This window comes from Lycorma delicatula, chromosome 9, assembly GCF_047948215.1.
Source record: "Lycorma delicatula isolate Av1 chromosome 9, ASM4794821v1, whole genome shotgun sequence".
NCBI lineage: Eukaryota > Metazoa > Arthropoda > Insecta > Hemiptera > Fulgoridae > Lycorma > Lycorma delicatula.
The window spans coordinates 9,466,865-9,491,087 of record NC_134463.1 but is presented as its reverse complement, the minus strand read 5'-3'; the positions used below and the strand labels follow the sequence as shown (position 1 = coordinate 9,491,087).

Genomic DNA, 24,223 nt, shown 5'->3' with positions numbered 1-24,223 from the left:
AAAAAAAAAAAAACTTTTTTTTCTCCTTATATCATGGTCTGTGTATCCAACTTCTTAGACATAATTATTCCATCCCAACTGCTCTAATATACTTGTAAAAGTCATTTTTTGAAATAAATTACTTGCATTATTACCAGTAAATAAAAATGTTTTGATATCTGATATCCTCATCAAAAATATTTAGGTAACGGTGCCCCAGGCATAGTATTTGCAGACATATACAACATAATGCTACATTCATTACCATTTAAATAGAATAATAATAAATATCACATGTATCTAATAACTATAAATAAGGCAATAATTGGAAAACCAGTTAATAATTTAAAATAATTAAGATATATTTTTATATTGAAATTTTAGTTTTTGGTGAAACTGAAATTACACCAAAACAAACTTTTCTTTTAAAAAATTTGTACATTTTTTAAAATAAATTGTTAACTATATAAATTTTTGCAATTCTAATCAAGGATGTGGACTTAAAAAAATAGTGATAATGTGGTACTCAAAATCAAGTTTTTCTTTTCTTTTTTATATTTCTTACTCTCATATAATAGATATGATCTCCAACCTCCAACAAACAGTGAAACAGACATCAAGAAAGGTACACTTGATAAAATTCATTATTGCTCTTGTAACAAGATCTACTTTATACATATTTTTGAAGATCTTAATTGAAAACCCAGGAAACATGCATGATAACTATAATCAACATTTTAGTGATAGTGGGGAAAAATAATTAATTATCAATAAAATAACTTTAAAAATAAATACCTTTCAAGAAAAATACAAAATTTGGTAAATAAAATTCTATCATAATCTTTTAATTTTAATAAAAAAATTATTATTTTTTAGAAATAAGTAGATAATGTTAATTTTATTAAATTGTACATTTAATGTTACAAATAAATAAAAATAGTTTCAATAAAATCAATTAAAAAATAAAAACAAATCGCAACAAAATTTAAAAATATGGAATAATTTATTAAACACACTGCAACAAGAATAACATCACTGAATGCAAATTTGTGAACACGTCAGAAAAAATCATTTATTTATTTAATTTGTTTAATTACATTATATAATTAAAATTAGCTAGCCACAAACCAAAAATAAATATTATGAATAATCTCTTTTCATTTATAATATTTATATTAAATAAAAATCCATATATATATATATATAAATTTTTTATTCACTCTATTGTTATCATTAATTTTTATAATATATATTTATATATATTGTATACATATTTATTTTTTACATTATAAAAACGCTATATATATATATATATATATATATATATATATATATATATATATATATATATATATATTATAAACATATTTATTTATAATATTACCTTATGATCATAAAAACACACTGATTGCTGATTTTCTTATTACTTTTATAATCTGTAAGTATTATTCATTATATATATATATATATATATTATAAATATATATTATATTATTTACATATATATATATTTATTATTTTGTTTTATATATATATATAAATATGTATATAATATCGTAAGCAAGTATAACAGTTATATAGAAAAATTATTTTACCCATATTACATAAATAATTTTACAATATTCTGAAGATATTATATAACATAAATATAAATACTTATTTTTATTTCATTAAAAAAAAATGTTCCTTTGATAGACAATATTATTATTTTTTTCTTAGTATTTTATTATTATTATATTCTTTACTTTTTATAATTAATTATTTTTTTTTATCAACAATAAAAATAAAAATAATTTATTATAAATTTTTAACTATTATAAATTAGGCCAGATTTATTATATAAGATTTTGCTTGATGCTTGGATCAATAACTTTGGTAACAAGATACTCTGCATAATAGTTATTTGCACTATGCAATTAATTTATTTGGTTGCCAAAGTAATACAAGGTTGAATATCAAACAATTATATATATATTCTTTGAATGGTCGATTGAAAGATTGATGTAATTTATATATATATATATATATATATATAATGGGGAAAAATGTACATATCAGAAATGTACTCACCTTATTAAAATTTATATACTTTTTCAAACAAATCATCATAATACAAAAATACTTCACTACACTGCCTTAATGGCTTAGTGTATAACAGCACTGATTACTAAAAGTAAAAGTACCACCTTCAATTCCTGGCAAGAATCTGCATTTTCATGGGATGTTAAATTATCTTTCAAGATTAATAAACAAAGACCATATATAACAAAAAAAAAAAAAATCTTAAAATAATGCACTGTTGCCAGTTTTTCAATTATTTTTCTATATACTGGTAACAATACTTTTTATTATATTTTTGATGAATAAATAGAAATGAGTTTTACAAAATTATTACTTAACCTATGATGCCATTAAAAAAGAGTGACCTTGAACAAAACAAAGAAATAATTGCTCAACAGAACATGGATGTATATTAATATTTTAATCAAGATTTTTATCTTATTGCATTAACATAATCAGTCTGTGATACGTTTTTCTGATGAATTTATAACTACACTCATCTTGGTAAAGGACAACCTTATTTGTGCTGCCTAGACTTTACAAATCATATAATTGTAATACTAGTAAATCAAACCGGTTATACACATACATAAGTTCTTTTAATAAGGTGATCTCTATTTTGGTTGTTAAAACAAAAAAAAAGTTTATAAACACATATTTTGTAAATATGTGACTATAAAAATAAACCATTTCAAACTATTTTGACTCATTAAATTTGCTGTAAATAATAACAAAAAAAAATAAAAATAAAAATAACACCATAATAATGTTGATAATATTAATACAATTACAAAATTACTTTTTTTTTAGAAACTGTAAATAGATTCCCAAATTTTAAAACTTATCCAATAAACTGTATTATATCTACTCCAGAATTAATATATGGACTTAAAAAAAAAGATTTAAATTGTGAAAGCATTGTAGATGTACCTACTTAAAAAAAGTAACAGTCTTCACCCACATATCTGGTTGTTAAATAATGTATTACAAGTGCAACGTATACATAGAATAGTAAATTATATACTTTAAATGTAACAAATATACAAATCACACAATTAAGAGTAATCTCATAAATATAGCAGCAGGAATAAACTGTAGTTAAGTAATAATTTACAGTTCATTTGATACATTATTTCAACATTCCCAATGTGTGGGTTGTAAAAACATTTCAGGAAAGATGAAAGTTTTTAAAAAATTTTAGTAGAACATTACAACCAAACAAAATTATTATATTAAATAAACAAAATACAATTTAATAAGTTAAATACAGTGTAATACTAATTATAATATAATAATTATGCATTTTAATTAAATTAAATTTGCAATTACAGCAGAATTTCCAATAATTTGAACTAACTGGGATCAAAGTGAGTCTGAATTGTGGTAAAGTAAAAACATAACATAAGTTGAACTTATATTAATGACACATTGGAGCACAAAATTAAAGTTTTTGAATATAAAATTGAAAATTATAAAGTGTACATTTAAGGTTTTTGATACCAAACTTATTAAATACCGCTAAATTAATGCAATTTGTTTTTTCACTGAAACTATTAAAAAGTATAATGAATAATTTCATAACAATTTAACTAAGGGCTGAACACAAAAATATGCAAGAAAATATTTGTTTATGATTTCGAATCTGATAATTAATTAAGTTTACATGGAGAAATAAAATTAAGTAGTAAGTCAACTAAACTTTAAAAAACATTGATAAAGTTTTTTGAATTTATGAATTGATATCTAATATAATTTAATTTCAAATTTACATAGTAATAAAAATACTAATAATAATTAAAAGCTTTATAAGTTGGCATAAAATAATCAATTTCAAAAATACATATATTTTGTTGAAATATTGAAGAAAATATCTTTACCACTAAGTTAATGTTAAATCAGTTTATCAATTATAATAATTGAGTAAAAATGTACCAAGGACTTTTGAAAAAAAAATTGTATACATGAGAATTGAAAATCTTTCATTTTTACACTCCTAATTTCAGTAATGAAATTAAGCAAAAGTAAAAACATATATTTTTTTAATTATCTCTCTGAGAAGTGTTGCCTAAAATAACAATATTTTAATTGTACGAGGTAAGTTTAATCTAGTCCAGGATTAGATAAACCAATCTTATGATATTGTAGTTAAACAAAAATTTGAAAAGCCAAAGTAAAATATTAATATACAAGTTCTAATTCAGTTTAAAGTAAGAATATGATTACTTAGATTTTCATTTGGCACCCCCCCCCCCCCCCAACGTATCTAAAAATATCTAGTAACATAAGTCAAAAACACCAATCGGCAGTTTGGTACCCAGAAGTTTACTGTATCTGGAGCTGTTTAACTTTTGGTGATGTATGGGAACCAGTTTATAAAAATTGATCACTAAAATTTTTCATTACTTTTTATTCTCTCAATTCTAGCTGCTAATTTCATTATATTAGTTATTAGAGAACCATCAGGTAGTAAGGAATACAATTTACGTGTCTTACCCTAAATTGTGGATGCCAATACTGTTAATAAAAATATGGAACCCTTATGCTGGATAAACATGAAAACAAACAAAATAAACTATATTTAAATTCCTTTTACTCTCAACTCGGTTTTGTTTATGCAAGTGTAAAGATTGTGAAAAATTGAGTGTAATAATTAAACTGTAGTTGTATTGCGGTTGTTAATGTGTGTTTATGTACATCAACACTTACTTCATTAACAGTTATATGAGTACTCATTATTAAAGAGAAATAACAGCTAATACAATATATTAAACATTTTGATATAAATAATGTAGTAAAATCTCACAAACATGACATTTTGTATAAAATAACACCATTATAACCATTGCACATATAATAACACCCTAGAATTGTGTAATTAATTATATAATTACTCTAGAATTAACCTTGAATTATGTATGCTTTTAGTTAGATACTTTTTGGTATATTCAGTATGAAATTTTTCTCTCCTGTCCTCAACACTATACTCTATTTTCCAGTGTCAAAAATTTGTTCTCTTTCAATATGTTACTTTCCTAACACATAGTGTATCATCAAATCTTTCTGTCTCATTCATAATTATGCTTTTTTATATGAGGTACATTTTAATATTGTAGTTCTAAAGTACTGTAAATACAACTTTTTGTTTTAAAGATGTTATTGTTTATTGAATTTATTGTTTATAAATGTTTATACATGGCATAGTGTGTTACTTATAACATTTTTAATGAATTCTATGTAAGTTGATGTTATGAAAATTTGTCATCTCAATCGAATCAGTTATTTAAAGTTTGTATTGTATTGTATATGATAAAATACTTAATTAAGTTATAATAAAATATTATGTGTTCTTTTTAAGTAATAAGAGAATTAAAAAATACTAATATTATTAAATAAATAAAAATATTAAAATTTTAATAGGCTAAAAATGTATTATGTAGTACAATGTTTAAATTTGTATAAAAAGGCAAAAAATTATACATGCATAATTAATAGTACCAAAGAATTAATTGCAAACAGTAACTAACAATTAGACAATAGAGATTACATTGAGGTTAACAATTTCTGGAGTAAGATGAAATGTGGTGTAAATAAAGGATTGATGGGCTCGCATCTAAATTTACATAGCATCAACATTATTGAAATTATGACTTTATTTTAAAAATATTTTTGGATACCAATATTGTATTGGACTCTGCAAGAAGGTATGTTATTTATAGTTCTGTATTATATACATATATATATATATATATATATATATATAGAGAGAGAGAGAGAGAGAGAGAGAGAGAGAGAGAGTCTGAAATATTCAGAGAGTCTGAAAAATCAACAGATATAAAAGATATGAACTTTTGACACACAACAGAAAAGATCCGACAAGTACTAGCTGATGCCCAGCTATTTTTATTTTATGTACGAGAAAGAAATATGAATATTTTAGAATATGACACATCCTGCTTCATTGATTTCAAACCTAGAATCTTTTGTATGAAAGGCACTGATACAAGTTTCTGGTGTGAAGTTTGGTAGAGTAGTACAATTCTTGAAAATATTTTCAATAAATCAGTATTTTTAAGTACTTTTTTGTGTCAGTGCAATTAATTATAACATATTTTTAATTAAAAAATAAATTTTGTTCTTATGTTTGGCTCTCAATAAAAGTTAATTCTGTCTTCCAGAAAATGATCTGTATAATATTAACAAGAAAGTGTATCGTAATCTTGATTATTTTTATATTTAAAAAATAATGAAGTGCAAGATTAAAAACAAATAATCGGTACCTGTAACCAGTGCCTAAAATATATTAGAAAATTTGTTTTGTAATCTTCTTTGAATGCTTTTGACATATTTTCATTTTTATAAAGAAAAAATTAATTAAAGATATTTATTTTTCAAGACTGATTGTGAACACACATTAGTATAATTTTTTCTTATTAGTTTATACCGGTATAATCTACAGCTTTTTAACTGTAATTATAATTTGTTTTAATTGTTATAATTAATAATTATAAATGGGGTTCTTCCCATGTGAAATAAATGAACAACTACCCAGTTCTGTTTTGTTCATAAATATACCAAAAACATACAGGACAACAGAATTTCAAATAAATTACATTTTGAGAATTTTACTGGATTAAATATCATTAAATTTTAAAGAAAAAATTGAACCCACTGATAAAGAATTATTTACACACACACACACACATATATATAAATATATATATATATATGCTATTAGATTAACATTAAATATATTAAATATTATTTCATTATTTTCATAAACTTAAATTACTGAAACTATATTCAACTATTAGTACTGTATGTACGTATTTAAATTTCAAGAAAAGCTGTTTCATAACCCTACAAGACCAGTTTTAATTCCAATTAAATTTAGAGAACAACAAAATTTCATATCAAAGTTAATGTATTCCTGTTAATTGGAATAACAGTGCTGCCGAAGGACTGGTCAGCCTGAAACTAGTAAGTCCAACAAGTTAACAGTACTTATTTATTGTGAAGCAGTAAAAATAAAAATATAGCTGGTACTCGCAAAGAAAATTATTTTAAGATACTTTATGATCATTACTATTGGTGACAAAAAATCAGCCTTTTTAATTGATAGTTCTAATCGTGGCAATGATTTCTACCATATATTCTTTTTTATTCACAGTTTTGATTTTTCAAGACATGACAAACAAAATATAAATAATTAAAATCATATTCACAGTTTATTCTTCTTTGGATCATAAGTCATCGTGAAGTAATTAATGTTTAGAGTATTATTAGACATGTCTTTATTTTGTAATGTTTAAAATATTTTATACATTCCTGGACAGTATTCTGCTATTTATGTATTTCTGTTTTTATACTGAATATAAATACTGCCAAAAATTATCACCTAATACTGTTTATGAAGAAACAGATTTGACTGTTGAAAAAGTCGTAACTCAAATTCTCTGATGTGCAATAAGAAACAGAAATTTACCAAGATACTGAATTATCAATTTGGAGAACTCTTAGAACAATATTTACGATTAATAACCCAGAATTTTACAATTAAATGGTAATAAATCTTTTTTTGTTTTATAAAGTAGTTGTCTGATAAAAGTTATTGAGTTAGTTACATTTATTAAAAAAAAATAAAAATTTAGAAGAGAATTTGAAATAGAAAAATTCCATGATGTTCAATCAGTGATGTCAGCAGCATTATGAATTGATAATTTCTCACAAATAAAACTTAATATTAGTGGGGATCATCTGAACAAAATTTAGGAAATGTTTTTAGGTAACAAAAGAACGCCACACAATTTATGACAGAAATAAGTAAATATAAAACAGGTAGGAAATCTTTTAAAGATCTATAGTATTCAAATGAAGATACAAAGATTTAAAATAAAAATTTGGACATTCATGATTGTAACACAAGAAAGGAAACTAGTCTGTTGAGGTCCATAGGAAACAAAGTTTTTAACAATGTAGGATACATCTTATACACAACCAAAGTTAAGGGAGAAATTACCATATGGTACCTTTGGTAACAGAGATTTTTTATAAAAAAAAAATTTTAACTGGTGTTTCTACTCCACCAAAAAATTTCTTTCCCTTCTAAATCATAAGGAAGTCTAGATAGTTGAAGTTGAGAATTATTATATTTACTCACACTATATTTCACATTAAATCTCTTTGGAATAACATTAAAATATAAATATATAGAATATTTATATTAAATGTTATAATATGGATTTAAAGAACATGAGTGCTGCAACAAATTAATAGGCTATTTTCATTTTAATATTACAGTAATGTATCAAACATTACACCATGTAGATAGTTATTTTGGTATTTTTAATATGCAATTAAATAATTTAATTTTTAAATAATTTATTTTTTAAATAATTCAATCATGACTGAGGATGCAGAATCCCACGAAAGTACTTTCATGATAAAATTAAGGTACGATACATCTTTTCTTTACATTCTGTACTTGATGGTTTTTATTAAAAAATTTATAATTTAATAGTACAGAGGAATAATATGAATCTTAAAAAGATTAATTTCAGTAATATATATATATATTTTTTTTTTAATAAAAATATATACAAATATTTTATAATTCTACAAAAATGTTAAATATTAGAAAAGCAAAGTGATTTTTTAATAAAGTAAATTTGATAAGTAAATATTAACACAAATGTAAATTGCCTTGTAAATAAAATAGGAAGAAAATTTAGTTAGATTTTAGATCTTAGTTTTAATAGTTTAAAAAATGTTCAATAGTAAGTTAAAACACATTTTGTGAGTGCAAGAATTATGTGTTGTGTGAATATAACTATGTTAACTAAATACAAAGTGATTATATTTCATTAAGTTTTATTCAAAATCATATTAATTTAGTCTTAATGCAATATTTATAAATACAAACCTTTTTTTCTCTACAAAATAAAGAGTTCATTATTTACAGTTTTACTAGTCCCATAAATTTATGAACAATTCCCTGTAAATATTGAGGATTAATAAATTAAAATAGAAAGCCTCTTTACCAAGTCATCACACTTTAAAATATCCCTGCAGTAGTGTTCCACTTTTGTTCAAACATTTTCTTGTTTTTTTTTTGAGAAAAAATGTATTATTTTGGTAGAGGAAACTAGTCGGAGACCTTCATGTATGTGTAACTTAAGTGATTCAAAAAATATTAGAAAAAAATTGTTAAAACTAAATTTCTTAAAATAATGTTATAAAAAGTAATATGCAGAAAATAATACCTATTTTACCTGTTTTAATAATAATGTTATAAAAAGTAACATGCAGAAAATAATACCTGTTTTTAACCAACTCTCCTGTTTATCTAATTATTTGATAAGCAACCAATACAAACCAACTAACATTTTTAGGTATATTCAGGCTTTTCTATAAATTTTAGTGTTTGGCAACACTGGATGATAAATATGATGCAAATATAAACATATAACACATGTTTGGTTGTAAAAATCAAGATCATGTAAACCCACCCAGTAAGAACTGAAGAAATATGCAGAAAAGAGGTAAACAGTAAGAGAGGACAATCTATTTTTATCCACAAAGCAATCACACAGTATGCAACAAAAAACTAAGTCGAGGGATAAAGCTTCCTCCTGGAAGCAGGTGCTGTCCCATCATCATCATCATGAACCAGAACATTTTTACTCATATGGGAGCAGCATATAATTAATCAATGATTTTGAATTAACTAAGTTAAATTTATAAGCTAAGATAAATCAACTAGAGGCCCGTTGGAGAATGAAATTTGTAAACAATGAAATATGTTTTACTAACTCAAAATTAAATAGAAAAATAGTCGTCACTGCAGAAATCTTAAAACATCACTTAATACTAGTTTCTTATAAGCTAGTATCTGTGTAAAATATAATGTTTTATAGAAATATATCTTTTGAGAGGCATGATAATAATTAGGTTTATATCAATGGTTTAAAATCTTCATTAGATTTAGACAACAGTAAAAAATAATAATCAGGAAAAACTTCTGTGATAAAATCTGGAACTTTCAGTACAATCCTGAGATGAAACATCATTTGATATACTGGAAAACCCTAATCCAAGAAAAAAAGCACATTAAAGAAGGCCAAAATTTAACATCAAGTTGACTATTTTTTAATATCAAAAATGTTTTAAGAACAAGACCCAGAAGGTACAGTGAATCAGCATTATTAAAATAACTTATTTTAATGTTAAAGGAAAGGATGAATATATAAAATAAAATAAAAACCTTTTCTTGAAAGGAAAGAGTACCGTAGAAAAAACATTAACCTGAGAGGGGCTATGTCCAGTTTTTTATTGGTTTTATGTATTTTAGAATCATCTTTTCGCAAAGACTGTATATTGTGCTACTTCCACCTCAATACCTTCTAACTAACTCGTCCATACTACTACCACACATCGTTGCCCCTTTCCACTACTTCAGTCTGTTAGTAAGCAGATTATTGAGCAACCTAGTCTTTTCATGTTATCTGTTCTTGGTCTACTGAATCATACATGATTCATGGTGTAGACTTAAGTATTTGACAATTGTTTTTTATCTTTGGGTGTTTGATAACATTTAGTTTTAAATTACAAAAAAATAGCATTTGCTATGGATCCAAAAACGAAGAACAAAGGATTTATAGGCTTTTAGAGAGCATTGAAAAAAAGGAGCGGTGAGATGAAGAAAACACTGTCAACCTGGAGCAATTTAGAGGCAGCTTTTTATTGATGAAAGACTTCATGAACCTATTGATGAGTTGGCATCTAATGATGTGGAAGATGCTGAAGTACAAGAGGATGATAAAGAATCTGAGCAGTCTGCTGATGAAGGCGATGAGTTTGAAAGAAAACCCGAATATACAGGTAAGGATAGAAAAATAAATTGGAGTGTCTACTGTCCTCCTTGTAACAAATGTACAAGTGATATCAATTTAGTTTGACATCTCCCTGGAGTGAAAACAATGAATGAAATCAATTCTGAATTGTAGAGGCTGTTCTTTACTGATAAGATCTAGATGACATAGTACGATTTATTAATCAGAGTATACAAAAAATTTGTTTAAACTATACATGAGAGAGGGATGCTTGTGATACATCAAGAGCTGAATGGAAGCATTTATTGGACCTCTTTTTACGGCAGGTGATCTTAAGTTATCACACCAAAATTTGTATGATTTGTGGATGGATGATGGAACTGGTGTCACATTTTTTCATAATACAATGAATATCTCTTTTTTCTGTTTAGCCTTAGGAACCACCATAAGGTATTACTTCTGAAGATGATACATATGAATGTAAATGAAATATAGTCTTGTACAGTCTCAGGTCGACCATTCCTGAGAGGTGTGGTTAATTGAAAAATACAATGAATCTAAAAAAGATTCAAATATCTCATCAGAAATGTTACATATGATGACAATACAGAATCTATGATAAACTTGCTCTGATCAGGGACATGTTTGAAGGCATCACTGAGAAGTGTAAGACCAACTTATCTGTAAGTGTATGTATGACGATAGATGAGATGCTCAAATCTTTTCGAGATTTGAGCATCTCCACCAATATATAAAAAAACACCAGCAAAATATGGTACAAAAATTATACCCTCACATGTCCTCAATCATTTTATATTATGAACATGTAAACTTTACAGGCACACAAACTGATGGCCAACATACAAAGTATACATTCAGGATTGGTTGTATCCATACAATGTATTGGTTGTACGTACAGAAATATACCAACAAATGGTATAATTCAATTCCTTTGGCTGAATGTCTTCTCAGTGTTCACAAATTAACACTGGTAGGAACACTAAGAAACAACAAAAAGGAGATTCCACCTGAATTTCTAAACACCAAGCTCCACTTAGTCAATTTTAGTATGTTTATGTTTAGGAGTAAACTGTGTTTAGTTTCATACAGTGAAAAAAAAAACAGAAATCCCACTATTATAAACAATGCAGCATTCAGGTGATATTGCTTCAGAGACTGAGGATGCTCATTCTTACTTTTTAAAATTTGACAAAGTGTCCATATTGTTGATCAGTACAAATCTACATATTCTGTATCAAGAACAAGCAACTGCTGGCCACTAACCATCTTCTTTCCCTATTAAACATTACAGGTTTGAATTATTTTATAGCTTATAAACAAGTATATTTTGAGGAACAGAAAAAAGTTTTTTTTAAACAACTTGTAAGACAGCTTCTTAATAAAAATTATTTGATGCATTGCAGTGTTCAATCACAATTACTCATTCATTGAAATGAAATATTAGACAAATGCCAGTATTGGAAGAAGAAGAAGAAAGGCCAGCTCCAAGGATGAAGGACCAGGTTGGTGTATTCATTGTGACGCAAAGAAAAATAGAAAACCGAAAACAAAGCTTTTGGTTTTCCACTATTTTATATGCAAAGAGTATGGCACAACCACTTGTGTCACGTGTGGCACCAATCTCGCTAATTAGAGTTCCTGAAATACTGACGGAGAATATAATATTTTTTTAACTTTTTGTACCATATTCCTTATCATACAAGCTTGGTTTTCACAAAATTTGTATACATTTTATTTGAACTCAAGTTATTTTTAGCGCAATTATTATTTTTTTTAAAAGTCAGAACTTTAAATTTTTTATTTTTAGTTATTGCAATTTTGAATTTTTTTTTATTTTAAACTTTCCACACCATTATTTCTCAACACCTGAGTTTTATTCTGAATTAGCTGTATAAGTTTTATTTAAAATAAACATATATTTAGTGTAGGTCTAATTGTAAACTATTTTTAATAATCAGAACTTTTAATTTTTTATTTTCAATTATCATCTCAATGTAATTAGCAGAGAATACAGTGAGTGTCATTATTAATTTTAAGATATACCTATAGATTTTGTAATAATATCATCTTCTGTAAATATTGAAGTGGTTTTTCAATTACCAGTCAAAAAGACCGTGCACCACTTCTCCTGTTGTGTCTGGCATGTGACCCCCGCTAAGGTTTAAAATAAAGATAAAAATATCAAATCAACAAATGAAAAATAAAAATATATACTTTATAAACATAATATTACATTAAGACAACAAAATATTAAAAGACAAAAACATAACTTCATTGTTCGCTGGAAAAAAAGGAAAATTATATCAGGATGTGCTAATTTTTTAAATACGAAACAGACGTACTTAACAATTTACAAACATATTAATTAAATACAGCAAATATAACCAGAATTTTATAACAATGTAATTAACTTTCCAGATTTACTTATAATACATATTAAATCTGTGTAACATCAGGCCTTCAATTTCAATATTTTTTTATTACAAAACAAATGAAAAAACATATTATTCAGATCATATTATTCAGATTTTATTTGGTGAATCATTTCCTAAACATGCTCATGAATCCAAAAATGTATGATAGGTAATAATTATTAGGTATAATTAGGTGACAGGTGGTAATTAATTTAAAATTATATAATAAGGTTGCTAATAGCATACGGTTTTGAATACACAAACATAACAGATTAAATTATACAATAATATTCCACACAGTAAAGCTGTATAATTAGTCATGAGTTCTACCATTTTTTTCAACAATTGTTTCATCATAATAAAATTTTAATGGATATGAGTTAATAACAATTAAACAAATAAGTAATTATAGCCAATACAATAGAAACATGATCCATCTTTTACAGATAGTTTATAAGAATGATATACTTGGTGTTATAAAAAAATAACTGATGATGCCTTACAAGTTCCCGATTTCTATCTGAGAAATATATTTATTATCTTCTAAAAAGAATATATGTAACAAATAAAACTCTTCAACAGGATAGAAATCGGAAACATTTTTAAGGTTCTTTTAATTATTTTTTTAAATAAGCAGTTAAATTAATAAAAAAAATATTTATGTTGGTTATTTTAAGTAATAAAATTTATAAAAGATTTGATTTATCAGATTAAATAAAAACATTTTTGGTTTTTATTTAAACAGATAACTTTGCTACCATGATGAACAGTGAATACATGTAATAATGTTAATTCAGGTGTTTTAATAATAGAAAAATGTTCACATCTGAATATGTTGATTGATAGAAGCTCGATTAAGAGAATTGCGTACTGTAATTAAAAAGAAAATAAATAAAATTAAGTGTTAATGATATTAAAATAGTTATACTTTTCATAAAATCCTTTTTTTCTAAAAGCCTAAGTCACAGTATTAATCTCCAAATCTGAACAGTAAAATATAAATGAAAAGAAACAGAAAAAAATAAACATTCACTGTTTCTTATTATATTATTTTTCTTTAATTTTTTGTTAATCTCTCTTATTTGATAAAATTAAAACTTATACTAAAACCATTTATAAATTAATATATACACAAGTTATCCTAACAAGATTTCATAATTTAAAACAAAAATTATTAAATTAAAAATAAAAAAGTCAATAAAATGATAGATTTTTCTAGTGAAAAAAAAATACAAAACTTTCTCATATATATATATATATATACATACATATAGAGCCCAATAAAGCATATTGGTATCCTAGATCCTAGGATTATATAAATGTATTACCTATATGAATTTTTTATCTAAGCACCAATAGTTAAATTTTAATTTATAATCCATTTCAGGCATTGTCTGATTTATTTACAGACAAACTGACTGTAACATACATAACCTCCTAAAATGTGTGAAGCTAATTTGGAAAAGAGTTAACTTCTTAAACATCATAGTATTTTTAATAATACATAAAAATTTTAGTTATACATTAATCACTTGATATAAGACCGACTGTAAAAATTTATTTTTATTAATTTTTTAATATTTTATTTTAAAATTCAAATTATTGCAAACTTAAAGCTTAAAATTCACACTTATCAATATTTGACAGTCATTTACTTCCCTTCCTATTCTATTCTCTCTTATTGGAAGAAAGCATTACCTCATTAGCTCAATTTTCTTCCTAACCGAATTTTGAAAAAAAATCTTTCAATCCAATTCATTTCATCAACTGAATAAAACAATTTAAGCAAGTTTGCGTGAAAAAAATAGTAATTAGGAAAGTTCAGTTATTTTAAATTTCCTGAGTTATCTGATATAATTTGTCTTTTGATAGAATTCAGATTCCTCTTTTTTAAAATATATATATATATATATATATATATATACATTGACGCTTCCATCCTATGTTGTTTAAAAAGCAGTCTTGGAATTTGACCAAAAAGAGGTTATATTATGTTTCTAATAAAATATAATGTACACTTTTGCAGTTTTAATGGTAAGAAAATTGTGAAGTAAGTGACAAAAAAAATTTAATTAATAATGATATATAACCAAATTATTCAACAAATAAAGTTTATCTATTTTACGTTATATAGTAAATAGCTCATCCTATTAAAGATCTATACTTTCAAAATATGTAAAAAAGAATTTCCCTTATCATTTAGTCTCGAAGGGCTGGGTATCCTGAATATTCAGAAAATGTTGACTTATTTCTAGATAGGGGAAAAAAACAGCTAGTTGAAATGAAAACTTGGGAATATTATATTAAACAGACAAATAGTCCTCATTAGAAATGGATTCAGACAATGAATTCTGTGAACAATTGATCCCCTCCTAATTAAAAACTAGCAAACATTCTTTTTTTCTTTAAAATATCTACTCTTTTGATGCAGTAGAATTCCAATTTGTCTATATGAGCTTTTTACATTTTCTAAAAAAAATCAGACAAACTTCAAAATGCTTACTTCATTTTTTCCTTTTTTAAATAACTTGGGAATCCTAGGAGGGGGTTACTCTAGCAGACTTTGCTGATATCAAACCAATAAATATTATCTTAACCTCTCTTCTACAATTACCAAAAAGAATACATTCCATTTAATATCTACAAGGACTGGTATGTCATATCTACTTAATAAAAATTTTGAAGCATTATAATAATACATCTCATTCTGGAAAATACACAATAATGTACTCTTTATACATCATTAGTATAACCCTGTTTTGGTTTTAATTATTCTTTTTTTTACTTTTTGTTTGATTTTTAATAATAATAATAAAAATTTTTTAAAGATTAATTTACTTTACTTCAATTAACTTTTACTTTTAATAATGGTAATCACCACTGATAATTAATAAAATAATATAGTGATCATAATCATAATTTCACAAATTAAAAATAAACAAATGAATGAACAAACGAACGAACAAACAAACAAACAAATCTCACTTGCTGTCACAATAATTAATAAGACTAATATCAAATAATAATAAAACTAGATGTATACTGTGTAAATGTCCATCAATCCTATTGGAACGATCAAAAATCAATACCACAGTCGATTGTTTTCCTCATTCTCTTTTTCTTCTTAAAAATAATCAAACATTATAATGAAAACAATGCATCAACATCTCCTAATTATTAATTAATTACAGTATTTCTGTTGTTTATGTTCCTTTTTCTTTTAAATCTATGTTTATTTACAATACAATAAAGTTAATATTGATAATAGTAATAATTTTCACATATAATCCAATCAATCAGTCTTAGTGGAAGTTACATTTTGCTCTTTCTCCATTAGTTGTGTATATATATATATATATATAAAATTAGTCTAAGGTCTAAATCAGATCAGTAAAGGTTAATGGCTAGCAACAGGGCTTTGTTGTTGTACACAAACACCGACCATTGGCGTTTCCTGATCTTGATTATCTTGATGTGTTGCTGACGACGATGATGCTGACACACTGCCTGTCATGCCAGTCGTATTATTATTATTATTAGGTCCTGATGGATAATAACCAGCTGATGTTAAAACACTACCTGATGACGGTAAATAAACAAGATCCAACGGTAATGATGACGGTGCAAATGATGCTCCCGTCGTAACACGTGGTGGGTAAGGTGGTCTGGGTGGCGGGTGATAATGGCTATGATGTGGGTAAGATGCTGGGTCACATTCCATTGCAGTCGGTAAAGGAGGTACTGCTGAGTGCACATGATGGCCACTACTCATCGGCTGTTGACCGGTGCTACATGCACTGCTGCTTGCTGACTGATCTGATCCACCACGGGCTCCACGGAAACTGATTCCAGCAGGAACCAAGTGTCCTGCAACATTGTTCATAATTCAAGCTGATGTATGGATGTAAAAAAAAAAATATACAAAAACTGAAAAAAGATGGTTTGTAACACTGATTAAATCAATTTTTACCTTATAATAATAATTTTATTCAGTAATGGGATAGGATTGGTCAGCTGATGCTGACCAAATTCCTGACCAGTAGGCAAAGTATTATTACAAATAAATACTGCAATGATTGCCCTACTTAGTTCAGTAGTTGCCATAATATTATGTACATAAACATTTACAAATATAAATTATGTATACACTAATTTACATACGCATTTATAGTTTTTAATTATTTATTTTCTAAATGAAAAATGTATTCAATGAAGGGATATGAAAATATGACTCCTGTATGATTAATATGAATAAGCCTATTTTTCTAAAATCCCATTAAAATGTAATCTAAATAAACACATTTGTATTGTAACTACCATAACATTCTACTTCTGAACAAAACAACTAATATTATTCATTGAATTAATTAGAGAAATCCAGCAAATGTATAAATAAAATATTAAATAATAATAATAATTTAAAGTACGTAAACCATCTTTATTTATTTATTTGAAGCAGTTTGCATAAATCCAATGAAAAATATATATAATTTTATAAATAAATTCCTGCTTAGTACATTCTGTGTGGATGAGAATATAGTGAGTGAGTGTGTGTATGTATACATACATTGTTTCACCAAGAAACTGAAAGAATTTCAGGACAAGCTCTACCAGTGAAAATAATGAAAAAAGTTTATATAAACATTGGGTCCAGAAACGCTATGAATTTTGTTTTTTAATTGTGTTTATTTACATCACTTTGTTAAGAATTAAATTCTCTACTTAAAATTTTTACTTATTTATTACCCGTGCAACAAAGTTATTGCAAGGAAAACACAATAAAATTTCACCACCATTTTTTTCGTTCTAGCTCAGTTTTCTCAAAAACCACTGCAGATAGAGTTCTGAAACCTGTATTCAATTTGTCAGGTCAAAAACCATCAAGTTTACCCCTTAATCTGGGTTCGTAGAATTTCAGTATGGCTTTATTTCACTCTTTGCTAGAATCACTGTGAAATCTTTCACCAGTTTTAACTCACTGATGAAGTGTTTTCGGATCCACGTTTATATAAACTTTTTTCATTATTTTCACAGGTAGAACTTGTCCAGAAATTCTTTCTGTTTCTTGGTGAAACATTCTGCTTATATAAAACGGTGTTTCTAAAATGGTGGACTGGCTATGCTTTTTCGGATTCTACTTGTAAAACTAAACAAAAAATATCCTTAGGGAAACGGCAATTTCTCCTTCGTTCTACCCTTGTTCGCCATTTTGTTATTTTTATATATAAATGTATATCTCAAGTTCGAATAATGGAATCACGTTAATATTTGGTAAGCATCTTGGTAATAAAGTTTTAAAATTAGCAAAAAATCAGAACTTAAATACCTGTAATGGCGGCCATGTTTATTTTTTAATCCGTTATATCTGCATAAATATTAGTTTTATCAAAATGTATCTTATTGATAAAATATTAAGCCTTTTACTTGGAACAAGGTGACATTTTATTTTTTTAAATCAGTTAACAAATAAATAGCCTAATTGTGGCAGAAAATTGATGTAATTTTATGTCTGTTTTCATGTCCTCCACTTTATGTTCAATTAATTAAATATTAATTGTTTTTATTTATTGTTAATTCTAGTATTGTAGTATTCTAGCATTGGCTGATGTGGGGAGAATGAAGGAGAAATTGCCATTTTACCTAATGATATTTTTTGTTTAGTTTTACAAGTAGAATTTGAAAAAGTATAGCCAGTCCACCATTTTGGAAACACCTATATATATATATGTCACAAAACACAGTAATTAGATAAGCAAACTTATCATAATATTAACTTATCTAATTACTGTGTTTTGTTGGTTTATATTACATTTTATCAACACAGTGGTCAATATGTTAATGATTTATATATATATATAAAATTGTGAAAGATTGAAATTAGAGAATGTCAATATTCCTTGTTAAACGTCAACACATACCAAATACGTCGGTGAATGACCGAAATGTTTGCTTATATTACTATACATTTGGAACTTCAATGGTATATGTCAATAGACACAAATACGTGGGGGGTGGGGATCAAAATGATAACTAGAAATTAATAAAAAAATCACCCAATATCAATCCCTAAGGAAATAGATTACAAGAAACCCTTGTAAAAAAAAGAAGTTTAAATTTAAGCCAAATATAACCTATGCTCACTAACTTGTCTAATTAACATTAAATATACAAATTGTAATGTTATTCTTCAACACCGGGGTCGATTAATAAAATTCAGCATCCACTGATGGTGAAAGTAGAATAAAAATATTTTTATACAAAAATTTAACAAGGAGCAAACCATCTGACCACATATTATATCATTATCATTCATCCATACATTTAAAACATTCTGTATATCCTGATTGATCCTTTCAATTTATAAAATGCTGAAAATTTGATTAATTGCCTCCAATGTTGGAGAATAATGTATATATAATTTGCATATTTAATGTTAATTAAATGAGGTTAATGAGTGATGCGAATGTAGGTTATGTTTGGTTTAAATTTAAACTTCCTCTTTTTTTTACAAGGATTTCTCATATCTATTCACCTTAGAGATTAGATTGGTGTTGGGTGATTTTAAATTTCTAGTTGTCATTTTGACTCCCACCAGAGCTTATCTGTGTTTGTTGACATACACTGGCGAAGGTTCAAAATAGCAAATATGAAAGACCAAAATATTTGGCATGTTGACATTCACTAGAGAATATCGACATTTGCCAGATATTGATCTTTCACTGTAATATATATATTACATAATGTACAAATAATATATATATATATATTGAATAATGTAATGTTGGCCAGGCTACATGGTATAAATCTTCTAATTATTTTATTTTTAAAGTTAATTTTAATTTAAAGTTAATTCTTAGCTGATATAATATGTAATTATTTTATTTAATTGACTTATGTTTTATATATATGACAATAATTTTAATCTTTTAATTTAAAAAAAAAAAAAAAAATGTTTTGATATGAAATTTTATATAATTTATATACAACTAATGATGCGGGATCTCGCAAAAGTGCTATTGTTATAAAGAAAAGAAAAATAAGTTAAGTGTCATTTCATTTACTTGGTAATTCTGAACCTGGATTGTTCAAGTTTGTTTTTGATTATAAGAAATATAATATATATACACACACACACACACACACACACACACACACATTTATTATTTTTTCTGAAAGGAATGATTTCATACACCCATATACACAGTAGATCTTAAAAGTTCCCGAACTAAATTTCTGTAGTCTATACAAGTATCGCATCTCTAGAACAACCAAGAAACTATGTAATATGATGTCTAATGAGTACAAAATTTAACATGTCACTCCAGCCTCAAGTTATACTCAGTTGCATATGTGTGTTCATGTGACCTTGTGTGAGCTCGCAACATGGAACAGAGAAACACAATAAAATTTTGTTAGACTTCAAAAATCTTTCATCGAGACTTATTCTATGATACAGCAAGCATTAGGTGATGAAAGCCACATCTCGTATTACAACATGCATGTGGTGGAAGCAGTTTAAAGATGGCAGAGCGTGGTTGGATGATGACGAACGAAGTGGGAGGCTGCTAACAGCTGTTATGATGAAAACATTGCAAAAGTGTGCGTGCTGCTGCTCAAACAACCTCATCTTACCCTTCAGGCCATGACAGAAGAGCTAAACATCAGTAAAGATGCGGTACATACAATTTTAACAGAAAAAATGAGGTGCCAAAAGGTGTGCTCTTGTTTCGTTCCACACTTCTTGATGGAAGAACATTAGCAGGTGCTTCCTTCTTTCGATCAGGGCTTTGTTGAAACTGCCGATTGTGAGCCAAATTTTTGCAAACAATTGTAAATGGGGATTAAAGCTGGTGCTTCTTGTATGATCAGCAAACAAATTGTCAATATGCAGCTTGGTTGAGTCCTGGAGCACAAAGACCAACGAAAATCAGGCAGCAAAAATCAAGAATGAAAACAATGTTGATTGCATTCTTCGACACAAAGGGTCTGATTCATCATGAATTTGTCCCAACTGGTCAAAATGTGAATTCTAAATTCTATTTGGAAGTAATAAAATGCCTGATGCATCGCATTCGTTGAATCCAGCATGAGTACTGGGATCCGGGCAGTTGACTCTCTAGCACGATAATGCTCTGGCATACATGGCAACAGTTTTAACATGTTATTATGCCGCAAATCAAATCACCGTCTAATCCCACCCATCCTATTCACCTGACTTGGCTCTGCAGATTATTTTCTGTTCCCGAAACTCAAGTTGAAGATGATAGGCCATTTTTTCAATGACATTCCGGCCATCCAAAGAGCTTGCACTGAACAGTTGAAGGCGATCCCACAAAGTGATTTCTCCAGAGAGTTTTATAGGCTCTATCGACACTGCAACCAGTGTATAATGTTGAGGGATGATGCGAGTAAATTTGTTTATCTTTAAATCTGTATTTTTATTTAACTTAGTTCAGGAACTTTTCAGACATACTGTGTAGTTGTTTATTATAGTTTCTTACATTCTTCTTTTGGTATGGACAACTCTATATCATTATTTCTAAATATGCATAACCCAGGTAGCTTCTTTCTGAGTAACTTACTATGAAATTTAACAAAAAATTTTATTTTCAACTAAAATTTTAATAATTTTTATTTTACTATTATCATCAAAAAAGTTAATTAAGTTAGTGCAAAATGATGGAGGAATAAAAATTCTAGATCGCACACTTTTTATCTGGCTAATGTATCAAAATGAAACAACACTCTAATATATGCTTCTGTTTGAAAAGATAGAACCAACTACACATACTATAACTTTCAGGAGGGGCACCTCTACAATGCTACTGAGGTCGTAGCTGCTAATGGCAATAGAAAAGGTTGAATTAATCATTCGGTTAATAACAAGTTTGCTAAAAAAAAAAGAGAAAAAAGTTGTACAATATCTAACATGAAAGATGCAAGCTACTCCCAAAAACTGGCTTAACCAGAATAAAATGTATCCCATCCTAGAATAAGGGAAAATGAATTATTACCTTCACTTAAACAAATATACCATACATGCTAGTATACCAAACTTACTAAACATGAATAATGAATAAATGATATCCACTCTTAAAAGAGACATCTTTATTCTGTTTATGACATGACTTACTACTTAGTGAATCATTACTTAAAAAAAAACTACCGTAACTGGTACTTTGTGTCGTCTCTTGGATATTTAAAACTTGTTACAGTAAAGTTAAGGATTGGAAATAAATATTTAAAGCAATATCCAAATGCAGCTTTAGAGTATTTTGGTTGTCTCTGTTTACTAAGCTCCTTGGACAAATTATATAGTTATTATGGACATTGCTGCAGCAAAGAAACAGTTTTTTAAACAGTTTAAATTTAAAGGACCTAAAAAAAATCTGAAAAGAACAAAGAATAAACAGAATAAGCACAGATTAGTGACATTTATGGTGAAAATTCATTGACTAAAGAAGTATGATAAAATGAGTAGGACATATTAATAAAGTATAAGAAAATCTTTTCAGTATGAGGTACAGAAAGATCAGTTATCTGCTGTTAACAATAATTTATTCACATTTTCATGATTTTGTAACTTTCCATAACAGTCAACAATCTTCAAGAACTGTGAATCTGTGATGCGCTAAGATTAATACTCTATTCACAATAATGCTTAACCATATGGTACTGCTTGAATCCAAAAGCTCATCATATCATTTGGGTAAAGAAAACGTGTTATCCCATAAAATCCAGACTTAGTGCCGAATGATTTTCACTTATTCCTGCATTGGAAAACAAATGCAGGTTCCTTACTGATCAATGCTATGACATCAATAATATCATAAGAATGACTGATGTAGAATTTCTTTTCTTCACAAGCTACAACATAACCAAAGATTCTTCAATATCTGGTAAATGCCTTATGTTGATGGGAACTATGTTGAGTGTAGTAAGATTGGTCTTTCTTATTAAAAAAAAAAAACTGTTTAAAAACTTTCATTACTTTATAATAGTCTAACAATATTTTTATTTTTTTTTTTGGGACGAAAAATGCCTGTGCATTATCATCGCCTAGAATTTTTTTTATTAAAAAATAAAAGAAAATAAAGCTAATCTAAAAGATGAATAAAACTTACAACTAATATCACAGATAAAATCAAAAATAAAACCAAAAGTGAATAGAATTTAACAAAGTCCGAGATGGGTGTAAAGGGCCCATTCTCAGATAACAAAAAGACTAAAAGGAAAACTAAAACCCATGAAAGATCTAACATAAAAAATATACACGACAATATTAAATTTTTTGTATTAACCCAGTACTACGCAGAAATAGAAACATCCGGTTTAAAATTTCATTATCATTGTACAAGACACCACGGATGTTTCTGGGTAGATTAAATTTAAGACGCAACGCCGCATAACATATGCAATCTATGAGTATGTGGTGCACCAGTCATGCGGCAGTTGCATTGTGCGCATACGGTGCATGTCCTCCTGACATCAGGTACTCATGTATGACCCTCGTACGTCCTGTTCACAATCGACATTTTCTAAACATGTCTGACATTAATGTACCACCTTGCTGCTATGAAATAATGCATTATACATTGCCTTTACACAGTACAAGAAACACACTGAAAGACAAAATAATCATGAAAAGGTTTTTTTTTTGGTGGTGGTGGTGAACAACCAAATAGATTATTATCACCAGAATAGCAGATAAAATATAAGGTAATATCAACAAAACAAAAAAGTAGAAAATTGACAACCACTGATGACATTAATAATAAAATAATACTGTTTACTAATAAATATTTTAATGATATAAGACAAAATGATCCATCACTACTTTGCTGATCTATAATAAATGAACATGCAAGAAGAAGAGTGGAAGGTACAGAATAAAACTAGTAGTAATTGTTGGTGGAGAGA

The 24,223-nt window shown here is 26.8% G+C and overlaps 1 protein-coding gene across 1 annotated transcript in view; it reads right to left on the bottom strand.

Moving 5' to 3' along the window:
• Positions 1 to 16,700: 16,700 nt before the first annotated feature.
• Positions 16,701 to 24,223, bottom strand: part of LOC142330395 (uncharacterized) — a 33,594-nt gene continuing 26,071 nt past the window's right edge. Inside the window, exon 2 of the mRNA XM_075375620.1 lies at positions 16,701 to 17,170. Within this exon, the coding sequence (XP_075231735.1) occupies positions 16,701 to 17,075 (375 nt within the window). The 5' untranslated portion in view covers positions 17,076 to 17,170. The remainder of the gene's footprint in view (positions 17,171 to 24,223) is intronic.